Source organism: Thermobia domestica, chromosome 6 (genome assembly GCF_964235325.1).
Source record: "Thermobia domestica chromosome 6, izTheDome1.hap1.1, whole genome shotgun sequence".
NCBI classification, from domain to species: domain Eukaryota; kingdom Metazoa; phylum Arthropoda; class Insecta; order Zygentoma; family Lepismatidae; genus Thermobia; species Thermobia domestica.
This window is the reverse complement of record NC_137459.1, coordinates 84,353,170-84,378,668: the sequence shown is the minus strand read 5'-3', so window position 1 is coordinate 84,378,668 and position 25,499 is coordinate 84,353,170. Positions and strand designations below refer to the sequence as shown.

The 25,499-nt window shown below is 34.6% G+C and overlaps 1 protein-coding gene across 1 annotated transcript in view; it reads right to left on the bottom strand.

Moving 5' to 3' along the window:
* Positions 1–25,499, bottom strand: part of LOC145688083 (putative cytochrome P450 CYP44) — a 40,345-nt gene that overhangs the window by 13,751 nt on the left and 1,095 nt on the right. The window contains exons 2-6 of the mRNA XM_081761811.1: positions 13,389–13,608; positions 8,952–9,180; positions 8,315–8,502; positions 1,464–1,662; positions 428–599 (exon numbers count right to left, since the gene is read on the bottom strand). Of these exons, the coding sequence (XP_081617937.1) occupies positions 428–599; positions 1,464–1,662; positions 8,315–8,502; positions 8,952–9,180; positions 13,389–13,584 (984 nt within the window). The 5' untranslated portion in view covers positions 13,585–13,608. The remainder of the gene's footprint in view (positions 1–427; positions 600–1,463; positions 1,663–8,314; positions 8,503–8,951; positions 9,181–13,388; positions 13,609–25,499) is intronic.

The following is a 25,499-nucleotide window of genomic DNA, read 5'->3' as shown; positions in this document are numbered from 1 at the left end:
TCGTTTTATATATTTTAAGCTTCAAATTCCTCGACAGAATTCGCGACGACAAGAGATTTTGAACCGAACAGTAACACGAATTCCCTGCTTTTAGTCGACATTTAGTTTCTTCGTGAATATGATTTTCGTCTGTTAATATTGATCCTAAATATTTGAAAGTATCCACTTTATCAAAAGTATTATTTAATATTTTAACGCCTCCACAATTTGCCGTATTACGGTCCCGACGCACTTCCATGTATTTAGTTTTCTCTGCATTTACACAAAATACAATTATAATTTTTAAAATAATATATAACGGTCAATTGTCTCCTTAGACATTGAAGTGGCAGATTTCAACTAGGTAGATTATAATTAATTTCCTGATTCTGCAATCCTGTCTTTTTATTTTGTATGAAACAAAGATTACTTAAATAAAAATGCTTACCGTCGAGAGTCCTTCAGATATCAATGAGTGAGCAAAAAATTTGATGTCTTTTTCTGTTAAATTTTCACAAGACAGAAGGTATGATATAAAACTGTATTGTCCATCTAGCTGATTAGACTTCAACAAATTGTTTCTTTTCAAGATAGTGTCCTTTATGTGACCTGCAGCAACTCTGGAAAGATAGAAACTATCTTTAAACATTTTGCAACGAGAAATAATTCACAATAATACCGTAAAATGTGCAAATGGAATATTATTATATTATATGTATATTACGTCAAATTACATGTTTGCTTTTAATATCATTATCGAGAGAAAAATGCTGAGTTCCTACATTTCAGTTTCAAACGATGAATCCTCGAATAATTACCGAAGTTAATTTAACTTATTACTTCGTATATAAATGAAATGAAATTAAATATTTCAGTTTAACGTCCCACGTTATGCTAAGGGAGACGGATGATTAGGGCAAGAGAATGATGATGGGGAAATTGGTAGAATGAGAATGTGAGATGAAATAGGAGTACCCTGAGATAACCCACAAACGCGATGTTGTCCCCCCACAAACTTATTGGTCGGGGCTAAAATATATCCGAAAATGATTATTTTAAGCTTTTTTTCGAATTTGTTTCCTTTACCTCAGTTCTTTCTAAGCAATATTTTAACATAATGGCGCAAACACATGAAAAGGGTGATAGAAAAACAATGAAGATCCAGCAATTTCAATTTGGAAAAAAGATAAGATTTGTCTTCCTATTTTCAGTCGCCTTGTGTACATCTATTTAGGTAGAATACCAGTAATTCAGAACTGTTACGTTTTAGTTAACTTCTACTTACTCTCTGATGCTGATCTATCGTTCATTGATTGTAAATAACTGACATTTTCATTTTATTCAAGAAGTGACCTTCATCTTAATTCTACCGTATTTTTCACCAGCTTTTTAGCATACAATATGAAAATTGACAAGTATTGTTCATATCTTTAGCTCTTGCAATGCATGAATTGTTGTTTATTTGTATTTTATAAAGAACTTACTCGTGGAAATAATCTTCTGCTTGTTCCAACTTCTTGTATGTTCTGGTTGGGAAATATTTGTATAAGGGTGTTGCAACTTTGAGAATTGCGTTGTAATAAAATATGTCTCTGTTAGAATTTATCCATTTCTGAGCCCTTTCCTCGCTTTCTCCTCCACTCATACAACCTAATCTGGTTTCAAATAAAATCTCTCCTGCAGCTGAAAGAAAAGAAAGTGCTTTATGAATTCAGTGACGTAGGTTCATTTTAAAAGAATCAGATTTCAAATCTTATTCATGTTGTTATTTTTTTTCTCTAACTAATTATTATATAACACATCGTTCAACAAGTCCCGGTACTAACTATAAAAGCAACATTTGTTTTGCAAAATTCATTTTTATTCATCAACATAATCACAGTCAAGAGCAATACAATCATTCCAACTCTTTTCTAACTTTTCGATACCATGTTTGTAAAACGATTTGTGCTTGGCCTCAAAATAAGCTTCAGTTGCAGCAATAACTTCCTCATTCGAGCCAAATCTTTTACCCTGGAGGATCTATTTGAAATCAGCAAACAGTCAGTAGTCGCTTGGGGCTAGATCTGGAGAGTATGGTGGGTGGGGAAGCAGATTGAAGCCCAACTCGTTCAATTTGGCCATTGTTTTCATTGACTTGTGGCACGGTGCATTGTCTTGATCAAATATGATTGTTTTCTTCTTCATGTGCGGTCATTTCTTTGCGATTTTTTCCTTCGAAAGCACCAATAACTCAATGTAATAGTCGCTATTGATAGATTTTTCCTTTTTAGGTGGTCGACGTAAATTATACCTTGCGCATCAGAAAAAACTAACGCCATGACTTTGCCAGCTGATTGTTGCGTTTTTGAACGCTTCGGACGGCTTTCTCAGGCTACACGCCACTCAGCTGACTGCGCTTCGACTCCGGAGTGAAATGGTGGATCCATCTATTGTTAGATACCGACGCGAGAAATCCTGTTTATTGCGAGTAAACAGTGACAAACAGCTCTTTGAATCGTCGACTCGTTGTTGCTTTTGTTCCATTGTGAGCAAACGAGGCACTCATTTGGAAAAGACTTTTTTCATGTCCAACTTCTCGTGTAAAATCGTACACGCACTTCCAGTTGATATGTTTACCATCTCAGCAATCTCACGAACTTTCACTTTGCGGTCATCCATGACGATTTTCAAAATTTGTTTCACATTTTCCGGAATGACTGCTTTATTTGGTCTACCCGAGCGTTCCGCATTATTTGTTTCCGTGCGACCGCGCTTAAAATCAGCATACCACCGGCAAATAGTTGTTTTCGCTGGAGCAGAATCTGGATAACATTTCTCAATCCATTGCTGAGCTTACGCGGTATTTTTTCCATTAAATAGCAATGTCTTATCAACACACGAAATTCGTTTTTGTCCATTTTTTCCACAAATGCACAAGTAGCGTCACTTTCACCACAGTAACTTTGCTGTTTATGGTCCGATTGACGTGAAAATCAGACAAGTGTCATTTGAAGGTTAGTTCTTTCAAACAAACAAAGTCGAGTTGATAATGCTAATGCCATCTGTGGGTTAGTCCCGTTTCTTATTGAACGATGTGTTAACTATATATAAAAATGTATCTGAGCACTAAACTAAATTTTTCTAATATCTTTTCATGTTTATTCTTAAAATGTTATTTCACTGATCCCTTCCGTCCTAAGAAATTTCCATTCACTTGTATCACGAATTATTAATGTAACGAGTCGACCCAACTTAAACCAAATCATTATCACTTAATAGTGAATCTAAAATGTAAAAAAAACGTTGTATTAATAATCTAACATAATTTATCTATTCCTTATTTTCAGGAAAAAGTTAAATAGCTTATTAGAGATAGTTGACTTCTAGTTAATACTAATACTTTGACTTTTGTCTAATATTAAGAAGGTCTACCTGAGTGGAGAACGATTAAAGGATTTCCTTGATGTTACAATGGTTGCATTACCCAAGAAAAAAGCAAGCAAAGAAGTGCAGTGACCACAGAACCACTACTCTTATTTCCTACACTGAACAGGAAACTGGAAAGTAGGACAGAAGAAATGTTGAAGGAAGATCAGTTTGTATTCAGAGAGGCACTAGATATGCTATTGTGTTGATGAGAATTATATCAGAACGAGTTCTTGACATAAAGGAAGAGTTGTGTTTGTGCTTCGTCGACTGGCAAAAATGCTTTCGACCGGGTCAATTGAACCAAACTTCTGAAATACTTAAAGAAATCAGTGTCGACTGGAGAGACCAACGATTTATTCGCAACCTGTACATAGGACAAGCAAAGTTCCACTTGAATCAAGGAGAACCAATAGTGTGGAAATTGGAAGAGAAGTCTGACAAAGATGCAGTATATCACCCAAATTATTCAACATTTACAGTGAATGTTTAATGAAGGAATACTTCAAGATTAGAGGGAAGGTCATTAACAAGGTCAGGTATTCAAATGATATGGTTATCATAGTTAGAATCAAAGATGGATTACAGGAGAAGATGGACAAAACAGTTGACACTGGGAAACAATATGGAATGGAAATCAATGTAGAAAAATCAAAAATCATAAGAATATCCCGTGGAAACACGCCCTTATTTTCAGAATAAAACAAAAAAAAAAACTTGAAGAGATAGAGCATTTCAAACATATGGAAAGTATTTTGACAATAGACGCTTACTGCACCAAAAAGATATGGTCAAGTATTGCCGTAGATAAAGAAGCGTTCAACAAGAAGAGATTATTCTTAACTAGAAAGCTTAATATTAAACTGAGGAAGAAACTGGTCAAGTTCTTTATAGGAGTATTGACTTGTGTTATTCAGAGACTTGAACATTATGGAAGTTAGAGAAGAAATATTTAGAGAGCTTCGAAATATGATGTTGGAGAAAGAAAGAGAAGATAAAAACGAAAATGTTTTAAACCGGGTAGGAGAAAAGGGGACACTCTTAGCCAGCATCCTTCATAGGAAGGCCAATTAAATTGGACCATCTTGCAAAGAAATTATTTTCCTCCTACCGCCATAAAATGAAAGATGGAAGTAAAGCGAGACATAGGAAGAAGAAGAAGAAGAAGAAGAAGAAGAAGAAAACAACTCATCTATGATTTTTAAAAAATGGTAGAAAATATTTGGAATTAAAAGAGGAAGCTGAAGATCGAGAAACGTGGGACCTCTCAAAAGGTAGAGTACTTAATAATAATAATAATAATAATAATAATAATAATAATAATAATAATAATAATAATAATAATAATAATAATAATAATAATAATAATAATAATAATATCATTCTTCACATATTTTTTATCTATTGAAGAAAACTCAAATTTTAATTGTTAGTTTTAGAAAAAAATACGTATTTTCTAAATACAAACAATACATGAAATATATTTTCAGAAACCTATATTCAAAGCTGCAAGTTTTACTTTGATGTTGCTATTATACGAAGATAATTCCTGAATATTGTAAAAAAATATCATTGTTTCTAGCTAGAGTGTCATTTATTAGGAAGCCACATTCAAACATATCTACACATCATATTTAATAATACAAAAAAATCATTTGATTTTACTGTGATCATAAAATGAAGTCAATTAATGTTTTAACATCAACATACAGCGTACATACATATTGTCAACTATATTGCTGATAAGAAAATCTTTATGGCAGCCATTAATTTTAACGTGATCATTAAATGCAGCAAAAGAATTTTATTTATATCGCTATGATTATGTAATCCTCTTTTTACATACATTTTAAAGTGCTTGTTATTTACAATACAATTGTTGAAGTAGTGATTCTAAGTCTGCTACGTTAATCACTGTTCATGTCAAATATACGATTCAAAGTAAATGATATGCGACAAATGATAATCCTTGTATATAGATATTAGCTTTATTAGTTCATTTTTACCTTGCTTCTGAATAAGTAAATATACAATAAAAACAAATAAATGTACAAATGTTTCTTGAGTAGATAAGCGGTTAATACCTTTGCTTTTAATTCGCCTGGTTCTAAGCAAAAATTCCAATGTGAGCTCCAACTCCACGATCGTACAGCGAGTAAATATGGTAATTAAATCAGTTATTTGGCTACCAAAACAATGAACTAAGCACCACAACGTTCTTGAGTTGAAAGTAAAATTCTTTCTTTCTTTTTAAAGACGGTTATCGGTTATCGCTCTTCACTGTAACCTTGATTTTGAGGTGCTTTGAATGCTTTTAGCATATGTGCTGGCATATATTTCATTAAAAACCAGTTGAAAATGCTCGAAGAGCATTGCCAGAAAGAACCTAAAAAGAATTATTTTTTTCCGAAATTTTGTATGAAATTATATATTAAATTCATTGGATTAAATTCAATATATATAATACACTTACATATTTGGAACCTGCGTATTAGGGGATCTATTGAATTAGCTATATTGAGCTGTCATTTTTATCACCGTATATACACTGAAAATGCGGATATAACCTGTTACTATTTGGTACCAAAATGTTCACCATCTTCTTAGGTATTGAACAACACCAATATGACTTACGGTTCCCGAGATATGGATCCTTAAATCTCCCGAAATCGGAACTTTTTTTGGCCAATATCTCGGGAACGGTAAGAGTGACGAGAAAATTTCCATCACTTTTCTCAGATAGTTTTTGATGTTCTATAAAATGAAGGTCTCAAAATTGAAAAAAAAGGACGCAAATAACAGGCACACACAAACATAGAATTCAGCAACGAATTTTTTTAAATTCGTTGAAAATGCTTATCGACAGTACACTTCTGTGGTAGTAAACCTTTAGCACCCGAAAGTTACTAGAATTAATTGTAATTAATAATTTGAGTATTACAACAAATAATCATTGTTCGTAAGATTTCATTGAAATTAGTAAATCACGAAATATATTTTTACACTTTACTAATTCCAGTTAGATAATGAAAAGATAATCTGGGAATCATATTCAATCCCACAGTTTTATTTGTTAATTTAGTTTTGGCCTCACTTTTCTTGCCCAGGGCAACCAGTATTCAAATAGTAGCCCTGGCTGGTCGTGTAATCTTGTAATCCAATTGTTTTGGAGGCGAGATAGTGTATATAGTGTTAGCATTGATCCTGTATGAAGGTCTGAACACCAGCCAACTCCAAGCCCTCCCTGCTGCTCTAGCAGCTAGTGGGCGTCCCCTTGGTGCATGTAGTCCTGAGTTCGATATATATTTGTGTGTGTGTGTGTATGTGTGTATGTGTATGGGTATGTATGTTGCAGCATAACTCTGGAACATCTGCAGCATTTTAACCAAACTTAGTACACAACTTACTTACAGTTCGGAAAAGAGTAGTGTCACCCATAACACATCTAGATGGAGGGGAGGGAGGAGACATATGAAACTGATCACAAACGACCAATATTAGTGTTGAATCCATAGCTTTCGGGGTCGCTAAGATAAATAGTGACACTCCCGATGTCGTTTAAGTCCAAGCGCAGCCCCAATAGTACCTCCGAGGGGGGGGGGCGACATGGAAAAAATAAAAAAAAAACGATATTAGTATCGAATCCATAGTTTCGTTGTCCTTAAGTTGATTGACACTCTCTATTACATTAAGTCTAAGTTTGACGCCCATTAGCACCCCTGTGATGGTGGGAAGGGATTGACACGTAAAAAGAATCGAAACCGACCAATATTAGCGTAGAATAAATAATTCTCGATATCGCTGAGATTAATAATTAGCGTTAAGGTCCGCTAATAATTCCAATAGCGTTAAAGTCCGAGGTCAGTTCCTATTGGCAAGGTGGTGAGAAGGAATAAAAAGCAGAATGTCTCAAACGACTGAGATTAGTGTCAAATCCGTAACTTGAGTTCGTCAAGCTATTAGGTTACAATCGTGATGACATTTAATCCCAAGTTTAGGCATCAATGAGCATGTCAGCAGAATTGAAAATTTACAAGGATAGTGCCGAAGTCGTTACTAGCATACTGTATCTATAAATATGGATGCATATGTATCAATGCATTGACCAGCGTAACTCCGGAACGTCTAAAGCAATTTTAACCAAACTTGGTAGACATGTGACTTTCAATCTTGAAAAAGTACACTGGAAAAAAGACACCCATAAGGGTGGAAAGTGGAAAAATTGACATGCAAAAATAAAGTAAAAAAGACTGATATTAGTGTGTAATTCATAGTTTTCTGGGTCACTGAAGTGAATAATGACGCTCTTAATGGCGCACAATGGTCTGAAAATGGAATTTAGTCAGAAAAAAGTCAGAAAATTCCGTTTTGTTCGCCTAAATTCCGTTTTCAAACCACTGTGAGACGTTTAAGTTCAAGTTCTCCCCCATCGGCAGAAGTTGGGGAAAGGGAAAGGAGAAAAATAAAATATCAAAAATGATTTAAATTTGTGTTGAATTCATTGATTTCGTGATCCGGAAATCATCTTTCCAGTTTGAAATGACTTTGGAATATAGTTAGTACCCACTTGAAGATGGGCTTTTTAACCATATCAACTTGATTAAAGATGTATTTTGTAGGGGTAGGGTGTTTCAATATTTATGTCAAAAGTAGAGTACCTTCTGTATTTGCGGAAGGAGATTCAAATATTTCCCACAAACCTATTCTCCCTATGCGAAGAATAGCCATTTCAGCTTGTAGTACTGAAGTGCTGAGAAGTAGAACATCTGCCGGTATACACGATAACTATTGTTTAAATCTGTCTCAAAAAATTTAGACAAAATTAAACTTATGTTTTACTAATTGCGAAAACGAAGAATAGATGCTCAACACAATTGAAGTTTACTATTTCTCCAAGTACTAAGAAGTAAAATTATCAATTACTTACATTCAAGAAACCATTTCGAAGCTCTGCTATGGAAATCGGGAATTTCTTCATTATGTCGGGATTTCTCGATCCATTCTATAAACTGATTTGTAATATCATCCACTTGTGGTAAGTAGTGATGAACTTCTTGCGGTTTTAGCATCATCTTCTGCACAGCACTACGCATAGCATACCAGTCTTCACCATTTCTGTTGGAAATAATGTTGAATTATTTAGAGTACTTTCTTGTTGAGGATTATACTTTTGATTATGTTCAAATAAATAACAAAACAATGAAGCCAAACACATTGCAAAACTATTTTGGTATTTTGGTTAGCTAATATACAAATATTGAGTGTTCTACTCATCTGATAATGCTTAGTAAAACCGTTAGATATATTTCCATAGGTTCCAGAAAAGAATAGTTTACTCATTTTTAAATAACCTTCACGGAAAAAGCAGGCAATCTAGGTAATCGTGAGCTTTTTTTTCTCTGTGTGAATATCGGGGAATGATCTGGATGTGGGTCTGTGTCAGCGTGTGTTTTTCTTTAAAATTTACGACTTTTCTAACTATTAAGATAACAATCTACAGTTTAAATTTTAATATTTAAGCGTGATATAATTTGTGTTCTTTCATAAATTTCTAAATTACTCACAAGTTGCCAAGTCCAACTGAATGATTCTTCTTTACTCGATACACACGTGATCCTTCTTGAATAGGTGGGACCGCAGGAGATTTGCCAGCATTAAATAATACCTTTTTCACGTCTTCTAAGTCGAATATATGAATAATTTCTTGTCCAGAGAAGTTTTGGCGCACAACAGAACCAAATTTCCTATTAAGATCTCTTAAAGCTTCATGATAGTTTGTGATATCATATGGACCTGTAGAGAAAATACTAAAATGTAGTTCTTAACATTTTCGGATGTCCAACAAAATTATCTACTTTTCCCAATATATTAGGAAAGACCAAGACAATTGTAACAAATTTTACATTTTATTTTTTTTCTCATACGTTTATATTCCAATAAGTCTGAGTATTATACAATATCTTAAGTGAAGCTTTGTTGCTCTATTCAAATTTTTTCACACATCACAATTTCTAATATAGAATGTTACGATGCATTTTATGACAGCATCTGTCTTGTTACAAACGTCACCGTGCCCTTGTCAATTGTAACAGAGCTTTGGGACAATTGTCACATGATGCTTTTAATGAAAAGTACAATATATGTGGCATGCCAAAACAATATATATGGTTTAATAATAGTGATACTACTAATAATAATATTGATAGGTTTAAGAACGGATGGACAAAGAGTATAGAGTATATCCCCAAGTATTTAAAAATATACGTCAATAAGATGCATGAATGATGAGTTACTTCTTACCGGTACCTTGCCACAAATAACTTTTCTTCGGCCTAACTTAAACATGGACATGCAAGCCAAGATTAAAATATGACGTAACATAAAAATTCAAGTCAGTGATGTAACAATGGCGTTTGGTGTCCCTAGGCAAAATCCGTAGTGGCGCCCCCATATCCCTCCCTAATATGTCCAAGCGCACTGCGCCAATAGGCAATGCCTACCCTGCCTTCCCTATTGTTATGCCACTGTTTCAAGTCCTAATGATACTTTACTAATAGACACTCACACTGCATTTGTAACCTCTATACACATCCCTCACACAACGACGCGAACAGAGAATGCGCTACTGTGCGAGAGAGATTAAGAAAAACAAGTAAAAAGTTACATTGTTGAATATTTCTGATGAATCAGAAAAAGAGCCTATTTGACAAATGAGTCTTTAAAAACTTATATGCTATTTAAAGACATCTCAAGGAAGGAACATATTGAAACATTAGCCTATTCTAATACAACATTGAAAATCAGTGATCCACAGTCAGCCACAAACGTTTGTGAGGTTGTATAAAGAAGTTAGGGAAGGCCCATAATGCAATATGGGGTGAAAGTTTTACTTTCCCTATAGTAACGTTAATGATATATTATACACTAAGGCGGCCAAAAATTTTTGGGAGGTCGGGTCCTCCCCTAAGCACTTGTGGCACCGGGAAAGCATACTTAATACGTACATAGTTTTATTAATTGCATCAATTGTATTATCTTTGGTCATATCTAGTTTATTTTCATAATGTTCAGTACAACTTTATCTGGGACGTGTTACAATCGTCTCCGATCGCTATGTTACATTTGTACCCGTTCAATGGTCAGCGATAAACAACATGATTTCTCATAATTACATTGAGTTGAGTTGATTTTAGTTTAATGTCCCGTTCATCAGCGAAGCTATATGACACGTGGACCTACTGATTAACGTGGAATCCGAACCACATGAGCTCCCGCCGGGAACCGAACCCGGGTCTCCCACGCCAAAGGCGCGTACGCTAACCGCTTAGCCACAGAGGAGCTCCATAATTACATTGAGTCAAAGCATCAAACACAATATCCACGTTGTCAAGGAAAGAGGATAGGTTACATACTCACAGGGTATTTCTTTACAGTATCTATCAAGAGAAAATAAAAACAAGTCAGTTAAAAATTTACTTATGCCTGCCAAAATCACGTTTCTCCTTTGCAGTCTTCCACACTTTACTAACGACGCTCTTTTTTTCACCCACATACACCTTGCATGTGTAACTCCAATGACATGTACAAATGATATTCCGAAACACATTTCTAAAAGTAATGGCCAATGTTACAATTGACCCGCGTTACAATTGTCCCCGGTCTTCCCTACATATAACACAATATTTCGTTTCTTGATAGTGCAGTTTCAGAATCTGGATGCAGACATATTCTAGTTAGTTAAGTGAGCATAAGTTTTGTCACATTAACACTATGTCGGTACTTCAGTCTGAAATATGTTTTCAACGTATGCTAATTTTTTTTTTCATATTTCTCTTCTTGAAGTAGCCTAATAAATATCAACCATAAAATTTTCTTAAATGTTATCTCTTAATTCTTAGTTTGTATCCTTAATTATTTATAGAAAATATGTATATAATCGTCAAACTATAGTAATTTAATTTATTGTTTACTTTTATTAGAATCAAGCAAAAGTAACTGGCAACTATTTAAGTTTTCTTCGTTATCAACTCATCTCTAAAATACTGCAAAGTATGCAATCACCATTTCGTATACAATCACCAACCTTCTTTTGACTTTTGTGCAAAGCACTTTACTGCTCTACACTCGCTTGTGTTTATTCTGATACGACTACAAGTTTGCGGTGAATATTTGGAAGTTACAGCTCTTGCAATGTATAAAAGTATTTTTGGAATAAATCATAATGCCTTATATGAAACAGCTTGAATCTATGAAATGATTGAGGTTAGAGCGATGGTAAATGTTTTCATAGTTAGGAGTCTGGATATGCAGACCCGCCTAACGTAGGGATTTAATTGCATGCCTAAAACGCATTTCTTGGATGTCCATATATTTAAAACTTAAGGTTTTTGTTGAGGTTATTTGTATATCCATCCGATTGAGGTTATTTGTATATCCCTCCGAAACCCAGAAAAATGTCAGGCTTACTAAAGGATAAATATTATATACTTGTTTAAGTTTAGCATTCTTTATCAAGCACCGGCTTATGTAAGACGAAAACCTGCAGTTTAATGTAAAATTCGAAACTCCGTAATGCATTATAAACTTCAAGGTTCTTTCACCACGAATCAGAAACCGAGAGCCGGAGCACCAAAGGTGTGCGCGCTAACCACTAGCCCAGCCGGCAGGACGAAGAGTGAATAGGGTTTTTTAAAAACGATTCCTATAACGTTGTTCGCAGTTCATAAATATTTGACTAAAAACCACACATCATAGTAAATAATAGTTTACTTGAATTATTTTAAATGTAGCTATCAATATAGGTGAATCTTGATCGGATTTTCTTTTCTTTTGGAAAGAGCTACTTGTATAAAGATTTTGTTCATATCAAGAGTTCAAAAAACAAAGGGAATACGGAAATCAGTATTCTGAAAAAGCGGCTTTAATGTCCTAAGAGTGTCACATGGTAGTAAAGGCTAAAATAAAAGCTTTACATTTTCAATAGACGTTGACAGGAACTGGTTGCCTCCATGTTCTCTAAATGTGACTGAGTGAGAAATAAGCATTTAAAACGATTTTCTGGGTGTACCATTTTCCAGTTTAGCTGCTGACGTTTCACAAATAAATATTTTATGCTAATAAAACTAACGCCCGATTTTACAGTATGTTCTTTGCAACAATGATGTCAACATCTTTCCAGAATCCATACAAGCTTTTAACGGATAATCTCTACCTATTCTATTAGTGGGTCGAGGATGAACTCTCAACGAATCTTACTAAAAATTTATGGGGAAGTAACTGTTTAGCATCATTGTCTACGGAAATGCACCACAAGATCAACAGTTAACTTTTAGATAGATCTATAGAATTGCATGATTAACGATTAAATTTTTAAATGCATGCAAGCGAGGAAATTAGCGCAATTTGTCTAACTTTTATTATTAGAAACTTTGTGTGTTTCTCTTTTTTGACATTTAAAACATTTATACAGAGCTTTTGAGAAAAATGTCATATGGAAAAGTGTAATTGTATAACTACAACTAAGTGCTGGGTACGATTCTTACAGTTGACATATTCTGGATAAAATCTTACGTTTTGATTCGTTGAATTAGGGAAGTGTCAGGACAGAACTTTAAACTAAGAAGAAACTCTTCTTGTTTCTCATTCTTACACAGAAATAAAGTAAAGATCAGAAATAGGATACACATAAATACTTTTCAAAACTGTTAATATATCTGGTCCTTAATAGAAAATATGAACAAATACGAAAGCTTATTTCGCTATCCAATTCCTTTGTTATGATGTTAAAGTTGGTCTAAATTTTTCGAAAATACATAATTTCGTGTTCAGGTACGAGCAAAAAAGGCCGAGAAGTCTACATTCTCAAAAATTCATTTATATAACGCTTCGGAAACTGTAACACTAAAAGACACCCATTACTTACATGCAATCAAAACTTAATAATCCGTTCTTAAGTAAAAGATGCTTAATCGTAAACAACTATTAATGGAAAAGATACTTACCGAAACGATAAATATAAGATGTGCCAATAAGTGGTAAACTTGGTGGACCAGGAATTTTGTAAAATGGTTTTACATCCTCTTCAGTTCTACTAAAGTCACTGTCCATTGTTAGTTCTGTTGCTAATGTGGATCGATATTTTTGCACAAGTTTCTCACGGAAAGCCCTCCTGACTAAGTTTTGGGAAAGCTTCTTCATGCTGCTGATGGTTAATTTCTAGATCTGTAAGAAGATTTTGTAATTAAAAATATAATTATGCTATTTACTGTACTTGAGATTTGGAACATGGAATATTAGGAGCCTTTATAGGGCAGGCGCGTTAAAATCCGTAACGAGTGAGTTAGAGAAATACAGGATGGACGTAGTAGGAGTTCAGGAAGTTAGGTGGGAAGGAAATGGATCTGAGAATTCCGGAAATTTTACGTTCTTTTACGGGGAAGGAAATAAAAATCACCAGTTAGGAACAGGGTTTTTCGTTCATAAACGTATATTACCAGCAATTAAACGGGTTGAATTTGTTACTGATAGACTTTCTTTTATTACTCTTAAGGGACGGTGGTGTGATATTATTGTTTTAAATATACATGCCCCAACTGAAGATAAGGATGACGATATAAAAGACAGTTTTTACGAAGAAGTGGAACGGATATTTGACCAACTCCCGCGATATCATATAAAAATTCTATTAGGGGATTTCAATGCGAAGGTAGGACGAGAGGATATTTTCAAACCGATTATAGGGTACGAAAGTCTGCATAAAGAAAGTAATGACAACGGTGTTAGACTCGTGAACTTTGCAACATCCAAAGACCTAATCGTGAAGAGTACAAAATTCCCACATCGCGACGTTCATAAATACACTTGGACATCACCAGACGGAAAAAGACAATCAAATTGATCGCGTTTTGGTAGATAGAAGAAGGCAATCTAGCATAATTGATGTCCGGTCGTTTAGAAGGGCTAATTGTGACACTGACCACTACCTGGTAGTAGCGGTAATACGAGAGAGGTTATCGTTGAATAAAGGTAATATTCATTGTTCGAAAACGGAGAGATTCAATTTAAAGAAATTAGAAGAGAGCCAGGTAAGAGAGAAATACCAGATTGAAGTTTCGAATAGATTCTCGGCTTTAGAAGATTCGGAGTGCACTAGCGTTGAGGATAACTGGATTGAAATTAGAGATAGCATTAAAATTTCAGCAAAAGAAAAATTGGGACACGCGGAAATACGTAGGAACAAACCATGGTTCGACCATGAATGCATTAAACTAGCAGAGAAGAGAAAACAGGCAAAATTACGCTGCAGATATCAGGCGGGAAACTTCCAAAACTTTTAGAACAAAGAAACGCGATTTTCTAAAAGCTAAAATTAAGGAACTTGAAGATAATAGTAAAAATAAAAACATCCGGGACATGTATAAGGGAATCAACGAATTTAAGAAAGGCTATCAACCTCGTGCTTATATATTAAAGAAATCTGACGGTACAGTTCTCACTGACACGGATAGCATCTTAAATAGAAGGAAAGATTTCTTTGACGATTTGCTTAACACGCAACCAAAAACTAGTGTGCGTGGAGAAAAGGTAATACACACCGTAGAACCGTATATTCCAGAACCCAACCGAATATAAGTAGAAACCGCTATAAAGAAATTAAAGAAACACAAATCTCCGGGTGTGGATGAAATTCCGGCTGAGTTAATTTTAGCTGGAGGCGAAAAATTGTGGAACAAGATACACAAACTCATTCTCCTTATCTGGAACAAGAAAGAATTGCCACAGGAGTGGAAAGAATCAATCATTGTTCCAATTCACAAGAAAGGCGACAAAACTGACTGTAATAACTATCGAGGCGTTTCTCTTCTGTCAACATCCTATAAAATACTTTCAAATATTCTGTTGGCAAGACTGACCCCATACGCAAATGAAATTGTTGGAGATTATCAGTGCGGATTTAGACGAAATCGATCAACTATCGATCAAATATTTACCATTCGGCAAATACTCGAAAAAAAGTGGGAATAAAATACCCCAGTAGATCAACTATTTATTGATTTTAGAAAAGCGTACGACTCGGTTAGATGAGAAACATTATACAACGTTCTTACAGAACTTGGAATACCGAGAAAGCTAATTAGATTAATTAAGATATGTTTAAATGAATTCCAAAGTAAAGTCCGGGTAGGAAAATTTTTGTCCTCGAGCTTTCACGTCGAAAATGGCCTGAAACAAGGAGATGCGTTGTCGCCATTATTATTTAACTTCGTTCTGGAATACGCTATAGGGAAAATCAAAGATAGCAACCAGGGCCTAGCGTTGAACGGTATTCACCAGGTTATGGCATATGCTGATGATGTAAATTTAATAGGGGATGATAGGATAACAATAGAAAGAAATGCAGAGATTTTATTAAACGCTTGCAGGGACATGGGTTTAGAAGTAAATGCAGAGAAAACTAAATACATGGAAGTGCGTCGGGACCGGAATACAGCAAATTATGGATGCGTTAAAATATTAAATAATACTCTTGATAAAGTGCATAGTTTCGAATATCTAGGATCAATATTAACAGAGGAAAATCATATTCACGAAGAAATTAAATGTCGACTAAAAACAGGGAATTCGTGTTACTATTCGGTTCAAAATCTCTTGTCGTCGCGAATTCTGTCGAGGAATTTGAAGCTTAAAATATACAAAACGATAATTATGCCTGTTGTTCTGTATGGCTGTGAAACATGGTCACTTACCCTGAGGGAAGAACATAGACTGAAAGTATTTGAGAACAAGATCCTGAGACGAATATTCGGACCCAAGAGGAACGGGAATGGAGAATGGCGGAAACTTCATAATGAGGAACTACATAAGTTATATGGTTTACCCAACATTGTTAGGGTCGTCAAGTCTAGAAGGCTTAGGTGGGCGGGTCATGTAGCTAGAATGGAAGAAAGTAGAAACGCTTTCAAAGTCTTGACTGGAAGACCAATCGGAAAACGACCATTAGGAAGACCTAGGCGCAGATGGGAGGACAATATTAAGATGGATCTCGCAGAGATTGGAATACAAAGTAGAAACTGGATCCAATTAGCTAAGGATAGAAGTCAGTGGAGAGCTTTTGTGAACGCGGCATTGAACCTCCGGGTTCCATAGGCCATAGAGTCAGTTAGTTAGTTAGTTTTATTTACTGTACTTAAGTAAAATTAATTACATCAAATAGAAACACTAATTTAAGACGAACATTGTTAGTCATTAATATTACGAAAAAAAAGTAAAATGAATCCAAATTATGTTCTGACGGGACCAAATTTTCCTAAATAAAACTAACTATACAAATGATGGAATGAAACTGTGAGCAAAGATTCGGGTGAATCTCCTGAAACTCGAAACATCTGACTTGATCAGTGAAGTCGCCAATATTTTTTACAGGGGTTCAGTCCCCGCGAACGAAATTGAAGCCACCTAATTGACTTTAGGAAAGCTAAAATCTATAATATTTACTGAATTGCACACTCAAAGGATTAATTTGCATTTCCAGTTGTAACATCGAAGGATTAACTCATTGAGAGAGAGACTTCGTTCATCTTGGTTTATTAATAGAAGAACATTTCTGACAGAAGAATAGTAAGATAAATCCATAGTTTTTTTTTTTTTTTTTTTTTTTAAAGGAATATAAGATAAAATTTGTCATACACTAATAATAAACATCAATCGTCGTTAGTCCTGCATTCTGTGCATCAAGCTAATTTCTAATAATAACTAGTCACACTAATAGGTGTTGTTGCTATCACTTATCACCACCTATCACATATACGGTATCGTTTAGCTGCCTGCAACGCCGCTGATAGATGCCGCAACCTGCAATGGCTGCGTGTTATCATTTGTTTACTCAATGATCTAAACAAACAAACTGTTGTGTATATAACTAATTAGTAAGTTCTTGAATAATTGCATAAATATGAGTGCATAAATATGGCGTTTGGAGTGGTTACCGGCCAAACTCAAGTAATAGTAATAATAATAATAGCTAATATAAATTTGAGAGCTCCTTCGTGGATAAGTGGTTAGCGTACTTGCCTTTGACGTGGGAGACCCGGGTTCGATTCCCGGCGAGAGCTCATGTGGCTTGGATTTCACGTTAATCAGTAGGTCCACGTCTCATATAGCTTCACTGCTGAACGGGACGTTAAACTCAAACTCAACTAATATAAATTTGTTAAATGTAAACTATTAAAACTCTTAATTAAGGACGATTTTAACTTACAGGTTACAGCGGGTTGAAGATTCGGGCGGAGAAAACTAGTTAAAATAACATTATATTTTTAAAGAATGGGTGTTTACATTTTATTATTATTATTATTATTATTATTATTATTATTATTATTATTATTATTAGTAGTAGTAGTAGTAGTAGTAGTAGTAGTAGTAGTAGTAGTAACGGAATAATTAATAGTATACATAAAGTTGTAAAATTGAACGTCAGTTGTTCTTGAAGCATCTTGCTCGAAGCCTCCTCAAAGTTTGTTTCCAGGAAACTATTTGATATAAGACTCTAAAAACAAAAGTTGAAGTTCATAAATGTAAATGAATACATTAGTATTTATAGATACTTATGCGTTTATAAATTATTTTGTTTGTATGTTAATTATTCAATCAAAAATGGAAAAAAATACTGCGTGACTAGAACGTCCGCTCAACGAGATCTTTCACTGCTTAAGGAGGGGTAATATCAAGCTGAGCTCGGAAAAGAGAAAGAAAGAAAAGTTTAAGTATGAAATTCTTTGGAACACAGCAGTAATAGATCCCATTTGGTACTAACAACTAACTGTAGCGATATTATATAAAAGCTTGAGCGTTCCTATCTTTTATAGGCTCTAGATCAGCATTTCTAACTGTCTATGTATGACGTAAGAGCGCGTATCTTCCCTTAGTCTTGTGATTATATATATATATATTTCATGGGTGAATTATCATGGGTGAACTCGTACAGTAAGTCAGTGGTGCCCCCTTATGTCCATGACGCACCCCCTCTCCCCCAATTGTCTACCCGTAGGTGTTCTTCCATGAAAAAAAAATCGTCTTTTCGATTAATTTTTACACTCCCTCAAACATATTTATACAGATTTTTACCCCCCCTCCAAATATTTCAATGACGCACTTTGCGTCATAGCCCCCCCTTGTGGGCACCCCTGAGTAAGTGACGAAAGTTCTTTCCGTTTGGTGAAATTAGTTTCATAAATAACTTCAGAATGGAAAGGCAATTTGAGCACAATTTTTAGTAAATTAAATGTAATTTTCTGTATGTTTCAGCCGTACCACCGTTAGTCCCAAAATAAGTTTCACCAAAACGAAAAGAACTTCTGTCGCTGACTGTACACTACGTCTCGACACGGTTGCATAACTTTGGACTTTACTGTTCAATAGTTTCTTTCACGATTTCTTTGATTGCTGAAACGGACTCAAAACGCTTCCCTTTGAAGTTGATTTTACTTTTGTAAATATAAAGTGTCCATTTCGTACTTAAGTCTGTCGAGGACACTGGTAGTGTACAATAGTGATCAAAAAACAGTTTCATAACTACAGCCTCTTCGCTGTAGATATTCTGCAAGATCTCTTCTTAAGGCTTGAACCATACCAATATCCTCAACGATCTCCCGTAGGGATTGGAAACTATTATCAATAAAACTTGGTTGCACGTTTTAGACTTTATCGTCAGTTCGACTGATGGAAAGTCGGTTTTCCTTGGAGTAGTCTGTCATGTCTTCCCGACCACCAGTCTTGACAAAACACATTGTCCTGAGCCAAAGGTGTATTTCTTTGTACATTATTTAGAAATTTCAAGTTTCTGAGATCGTGTTATCCAATCACATGCAAAACTATCGTTCGACTTTTTTTTGTCTTGATGAATTAATTAAAAAAATGAAATGAAATCTTTGAGTTTTACGTCCCACGATTATGCCGGTTAGGCTAAAGGAGACGGTGATGATGAGTAATGAATGAAATGGTGGAATGAAGAAAGTGGGACAAAACGGCAGAACCCCGAGAAAACCCACGCACACGGTGTTTGTCCACCACATACTTCACTTGGCGGGGGCTGGGATCGAACCCGGGACCCCAAGCACCAGAGGTGAACGCTCTACCACTGAGCCACCGCGGCCCCGTGAAATAATTAGAAAAAATGAAATCTTTAAGTTTTACGTCCCACAGTTATACTCTGTAGGCTAAATGAGACGATTGATTAATGAAGTTAACGCATTATAAAATAATTCGTTGACTGATAATGTGGAAGAAAACGGGAAAACCCCAAGAAAAAACATGTACACAATATTGTCCACCACGAACTCATATGGCCTGGGATCAAACCAGATATCCCTAATACCAAAGATGAGCACTCAACCGCTGACCCACAAAAGCAAATAATCCCAGAATACGTCAAGCAGGCCCGTGTCCACTCCATTCCAAGCACGTAAATAAGGATTGTTACAATTCCGATTCCAGGTCTTAAAACATGAAATATTTGCTTTGAACATATACAATATATACTGAAAATATAATCTACGTAGTGAACTGAATACTACTATTTTAATTGATTATCGCCGAATACCGTGTGAAGACTTTCACATAGAGAGTTCAATTTCTTTTCCACCTTTTACATGCGAATAACAAACATTGTTTGGCAACAGAATTTCAAAGTTTCACAAATCTGTACACACGAGCAGATAAACTATCATTGACCTTTCATCACCATATGACTGACTTTTTGTAACATGCTACGTCATACTTATAGAGCAAGATACGTCACGTAAGAAATTGCAGTTGTAGTAAAAGCATACGTATAAACATTTCGTTCAGAAGTCACATCTGCTTTCAGCTAAACGCAGATACATAAAACAAAACTAGATGTAAACAATCTTGTTTTCTTAAAATATCAATAAATTTGAGCTGTTATAAATACAGGTATGATACAAGTTCTACTAACTACTAGTGAAAATTTCCGTTTCTAAGAAAATAAAAGATACGGGCCACAGAACTAAACTTTATCGCTTCAATTTCTTACATCAAATTACGCTGTGCTGCAGTTATAACTGAAATATTGACCGAAGAAAACTTATCCCCAAAAGTAAACTATCTATTGTGGATATTTTTATAAGAAATAATTTACATAACATTATAGGTTATTAATGAAATATTTAGTTATTAAATATTAAGAAAATCGTTTGAGTTGTTTTCTAAAGAACGTCCGAAAAGGAACGCACCCTAAGAATAAACTATTCCTTGTGGAGTTTCTCAGAAGAAATGAGTTATGCCACATTATGTGGTTATTAATGAAAAGTTTATTTATGAAATGTAGTACTAATCGGTGTTAGAATTAATGCGGTTTGAGAGGGAACTTCTCTCTGTGAAAAAAAAATAGTATCGCTGGACATGTGTTTATATTGGCGAGTATTCCAAAATGCTGTTCTGATAAGTTACTTCTCAAGTGCAATCACACCTCTATAAAAGTTCATTGATTCGCTTATTGGCTGTATTAAAAGTAAAACTAGCCCAATTAATATCATTGAGCATTATTATTTAATATTAAAAATGTAGAGTGAATTAACCAATCATGATAGTTTATGAATTTCTTTGGGGGAAAAAATCTGCAATAGTTGTTTGCTGTATAATCCTGCGAACATTAGGTTTTGATCGGAATTTGCTTGTAAGTGCTGCATCAGTTGAAGGGATCAATTGAAGACTTATTTTCGTATTGCAGAAAGTATTTTCTGTGATAAATGCTCATCAGCTGAGAATAATTCCTTTCCATTATGAAGAGATAAAAATGCTGGGGGAGCAAGGGATTGTCCGTGGCGTAGCTGAGTGTCTGTAAAAGAAAGGGCTCCCTATCATAATAATAAATATATCATAATAATAAACATGTAAAAAAAAAGTCTGTATTATGGACGTGCTCGTTATTGGGATGTATCATTTAAGAGAAATTCCATTGTATTTGAAAATAGTATATTTGGGACATTATAACATTACTTCTATAAAATGTATGTAAAACTCTAATCTTAGGAATGTTTAATATGAAAGAAAATAATGAAATTGCGTCCACGGTTCACTTTGTCCACGTAAATTTGATCAATTTGCACGAAAAATGTCGTAATACTGCATGTGGAAGGAAAATAAAATCCAACGTAGAACTACTCACAAACAGTTAAGGGCTGTGTAACTGGTTATGCTGACTGTTGCAAATAATGTAACACCTCTACGAATAGTGTCCCTCATGGCCAAGCGACTAATACGCGTGTTTACTGTGAACCTGCTCTCGCGTTAAATTCTGCTTAAGATGCTTGTTTCGAACACCAATTCAAGTAGTGGTTCGAAACCCACTTAAACAATCGGTAAGGACACTGGGTCGAAATGGTGTAACAGGCAAGCTTTTTCAGGCTAGCCATCCTGAGTGAGGTTTTCTTGAGTTTTCCTCATTCACACCAGACAAATGCCGAGACGATACCAAACATAATGACCCAGGCCGCTTCCTTCCTTTTCCAACCCTTTCTTCCTCTCCAATTCCCCGGGCAGCGTGATGATCAAGGGATGTCTTCCGTCATATGTATGACGGGCTAACATAATCATAGATGCCGAAAGCCCAGAAATCTAATCCCTAATCCCACTTCAACAATAGCATATCTCGTCTTATATTGGTTGGTAATGAAAAGATCTCTTTAAAGAAAAAAGAAAAAATCACTAGTAATAACACAAGAATACAAAACCATGAGATAAAGTATGACGATACAGTACATCAACTACACAACTTAAACAAAAAGCCAATCAAAATAACATTGAATTATATTGAACAAATGGTAAGGAACCAAGTACGATTACTAAATCAATTTGGCATACCTTAGTTACTGAATGTCAAACACAAGAATCTTGAAGAAACTATACGTGAAAGTGATGAACCGAAGCTGGTGGCTTTATGGAGGAAACAAAAATAAGCAATTACCTAATATTTCGATATTTTGTGACGTATGAAACCAGTTTGTACTGATGAGAAACTGGTGAATGGTGCTATATAAATTTATAAAAGCATGCTGCAGTAGTTCAAAATCATTTGCGAGATTGTAAGGTGACAAAGTGCAAATAAATCAAGCTGTGTAACAAACATCCGCGAATTACAGAAAACATGGCAAATAAAATAAAGCAAAAAAAGTAACCGAGTGATAGTACCCCTATGATAAATTGTGAATAAATATAGTTTCTAACGACCCCTTCTCACTTATTTATTTTTGATAGCATGTAAATAGTGTAATTAACTTTCACGTCATAGACTGCAAAACAAAGATAAACATTTAGTACTATAAAACACCAGATTCGTTTGAGTCCTTGTCTTCTTATGCAACATTAAAAATTTTACAGGACAAGTCTCTATTATTAACGAGAGTTACAAACCATGATCGGGGCCAAGGTTTGAACTTGGTGTAGTTGGCTGGTGTTCATACCACCATGCAAGATCAATCCTGACAGTATAGGCTGTTTCCCACCACACTATCTTGCCTCCACGAGACCTGGATAACAGGACCACGCCACCAACCCCGACAAAGCAGATTCGTGTATTATTTTAAATTTATATCTGACTTTTTTTTTCGTATTAGCGTGGCGACTAGTCTCACTTTGTTATTCGCAAATTCTCAAAAGCAGGCATAATATATTCGAAACTATGAAATTTGAGTGGATTCCATATAAAATACAAAATAGTGAACTGGGAATTATTTAAGAATATATATTACTTTTAGCTATTTCTCAGTCTTATTAGAACTGTATCTCTCAATTTCTTTTAAGCAGAATAAATCAATATTTACATTCTTCTACACACATGTTCCATAATATAGATATTCTTATAAAATAAAAGGTACGGGTCACTGAACTAAATTTTCTCGATTCAATTTCTTACACAAAATCACGTTATGCAGCAGTTATAACTGAAACATTTATTAGATAATTACGAACAAAATTATAGAAACATGAACCGAAGAAACCTCACTTTATGTTAAACACAATAGATCCAACGCATATTATTCAAGATAGTAGAAAGAATTTTGTAAAATTCGCACAGACTATTGACAGAAAATGAATTTAGAAACAAACAGATTTTTGAGATATTGTGTTTGTATGTATGAATTCAGAGACACTCAGAGCTATTGAAGATTCTTGACTGAAATAAATTCTCGGATACTATTGTGAACACCAAACTTGAATCTTTTTTCTTTAAAACACAATATTTGTATATCCACGAAAACTTCTGAATAACCTTAACTGTATCTACACTAAATAAATGTTTAAAAATGCATAGAAGTATTGAATTTTATCATGAACCTGTGATATTATTATCAAAAATTAAGGTATTCATTAATAGAGGAAGTCGTTTACCACCAAGTGTATCAATTTAGATGCGGCTAAGAATCATAAAAAAAGGAAGACTAACAGGCAGACCAAGAACAAATTTTCTCTGCCTTATTTTTATAAGAAGCAACCAATTAGAAAGAGAAGAGTATAACTATTCTATTTTTTAAGAAATTAATGAGTACCTTTACTAATTTTTAACATACTACTGTATAGTACGTATACTACACGATGCAGTTTCAAGTATTCTACCGAGCTCCCCCGTACTTTATAGCTACCGAATGTGTTTGGTGCGGGAGATCCGGGTTTTATTTCTGAAGGAGCTCGTGGCATTCACACCCCATGTTAAGCTGTAAGTCAACGTCTCATAGAGCCTTCGTGCTGAAAGAGGCAAGAAACCCAATTCCAGTCATTTAATCAAGTATCCTGCTAGTGTAAAACCTTCAATAAATATCGGTGGAACATGTTGTCGAATCGTATTAGGCACTATTTGTGTTATTTCATTTATTCCCACTTCAATCCGATATTGCTTTTTTCTTACTAGTATCCTACTAAAAATTAAACGAAATAATATATTATTATATACAAAAGTCATTAATGGGAATGTGATTAAATAATATAGGCTACAGAACTCATTAGATCAGATTCAGTCTAGTAATTTCAATAACCTACGAAAATAACATATGGGAGCAAATACGTAAACGAACACGACATTAAAATCACACCGATATTCATATTTAATAGCGTCATATTAAATATGGTATTATTAAAGCTAGTTTCCTTTTCAGTTTCTACCTTCGTAGACACTAACAAATTGAATACCGTAGTTGATCATGGACATTGACTATTAATGCAACAGTTGCCAAAGAACTTATCAATGTAATTAAATTGCATAAAGAAAATAAAAGGATTTGTAAGGAAAATATCTAATTATAAGACATTAGGAGCCCTATGCAGAGTCATTTTTAGCGTTGTATCAAGAGATTGACTAATACTTGATGCTAACTTCCGTATTTAGTAACACGTAAATGAAGTTAATAACAATTTATATCGAAAAAAGGCCAACCTCGACTCTTCCGCAGGTTGTCCAAATACTATAGAAGTCAATATACGAGAGAATAGTACTTACTTAACTTGTGTTTGGACAACCCTGCAAAAAGAAAGTCGAGGTTCCTTTTCTCGATATAAATTGTTATTAATTTCACTTACGTGTTATAAATACGGAACTTAGCATCAAGTGTTAGTGAAGTTCTTAATACAACACTAAAAACAACTCTGCATAAGGCCCTAAGGGACTTATGTAGAATCGTTTTGACGTATGATTAGCGTCATACTAAAGGCCTGACTACTGCAGGAAACATATGTTAGTCGAACTCTTTAATATGGCACTAATCACGAGTCAGAACGACTCTGTATAAGACTTTAAGTATTTAACTAATGTTGCCATATACTGTAATATTTTCGTGTTGCTACAAGAGACCTGAGTTCGATTCCCGGTGGTTGAATCTAGGTTCATTACATATTTTCAGTGCTAAAATGGACGTTGAACTCCAAACTAACTCAAGCTGAAGCTAAGATTCTTCTTGAAGTTCTATTCCTATTTACTTGGTACTGTTTCATTGCGTACACTTATCTGTTCCTTAATGTCTGCTTTGTACAAATTATCACTAGATTTCTACACAGTTATATTCAGATCTAAATTTGTTATATTAGTCACTTATAGATTGCGTTTT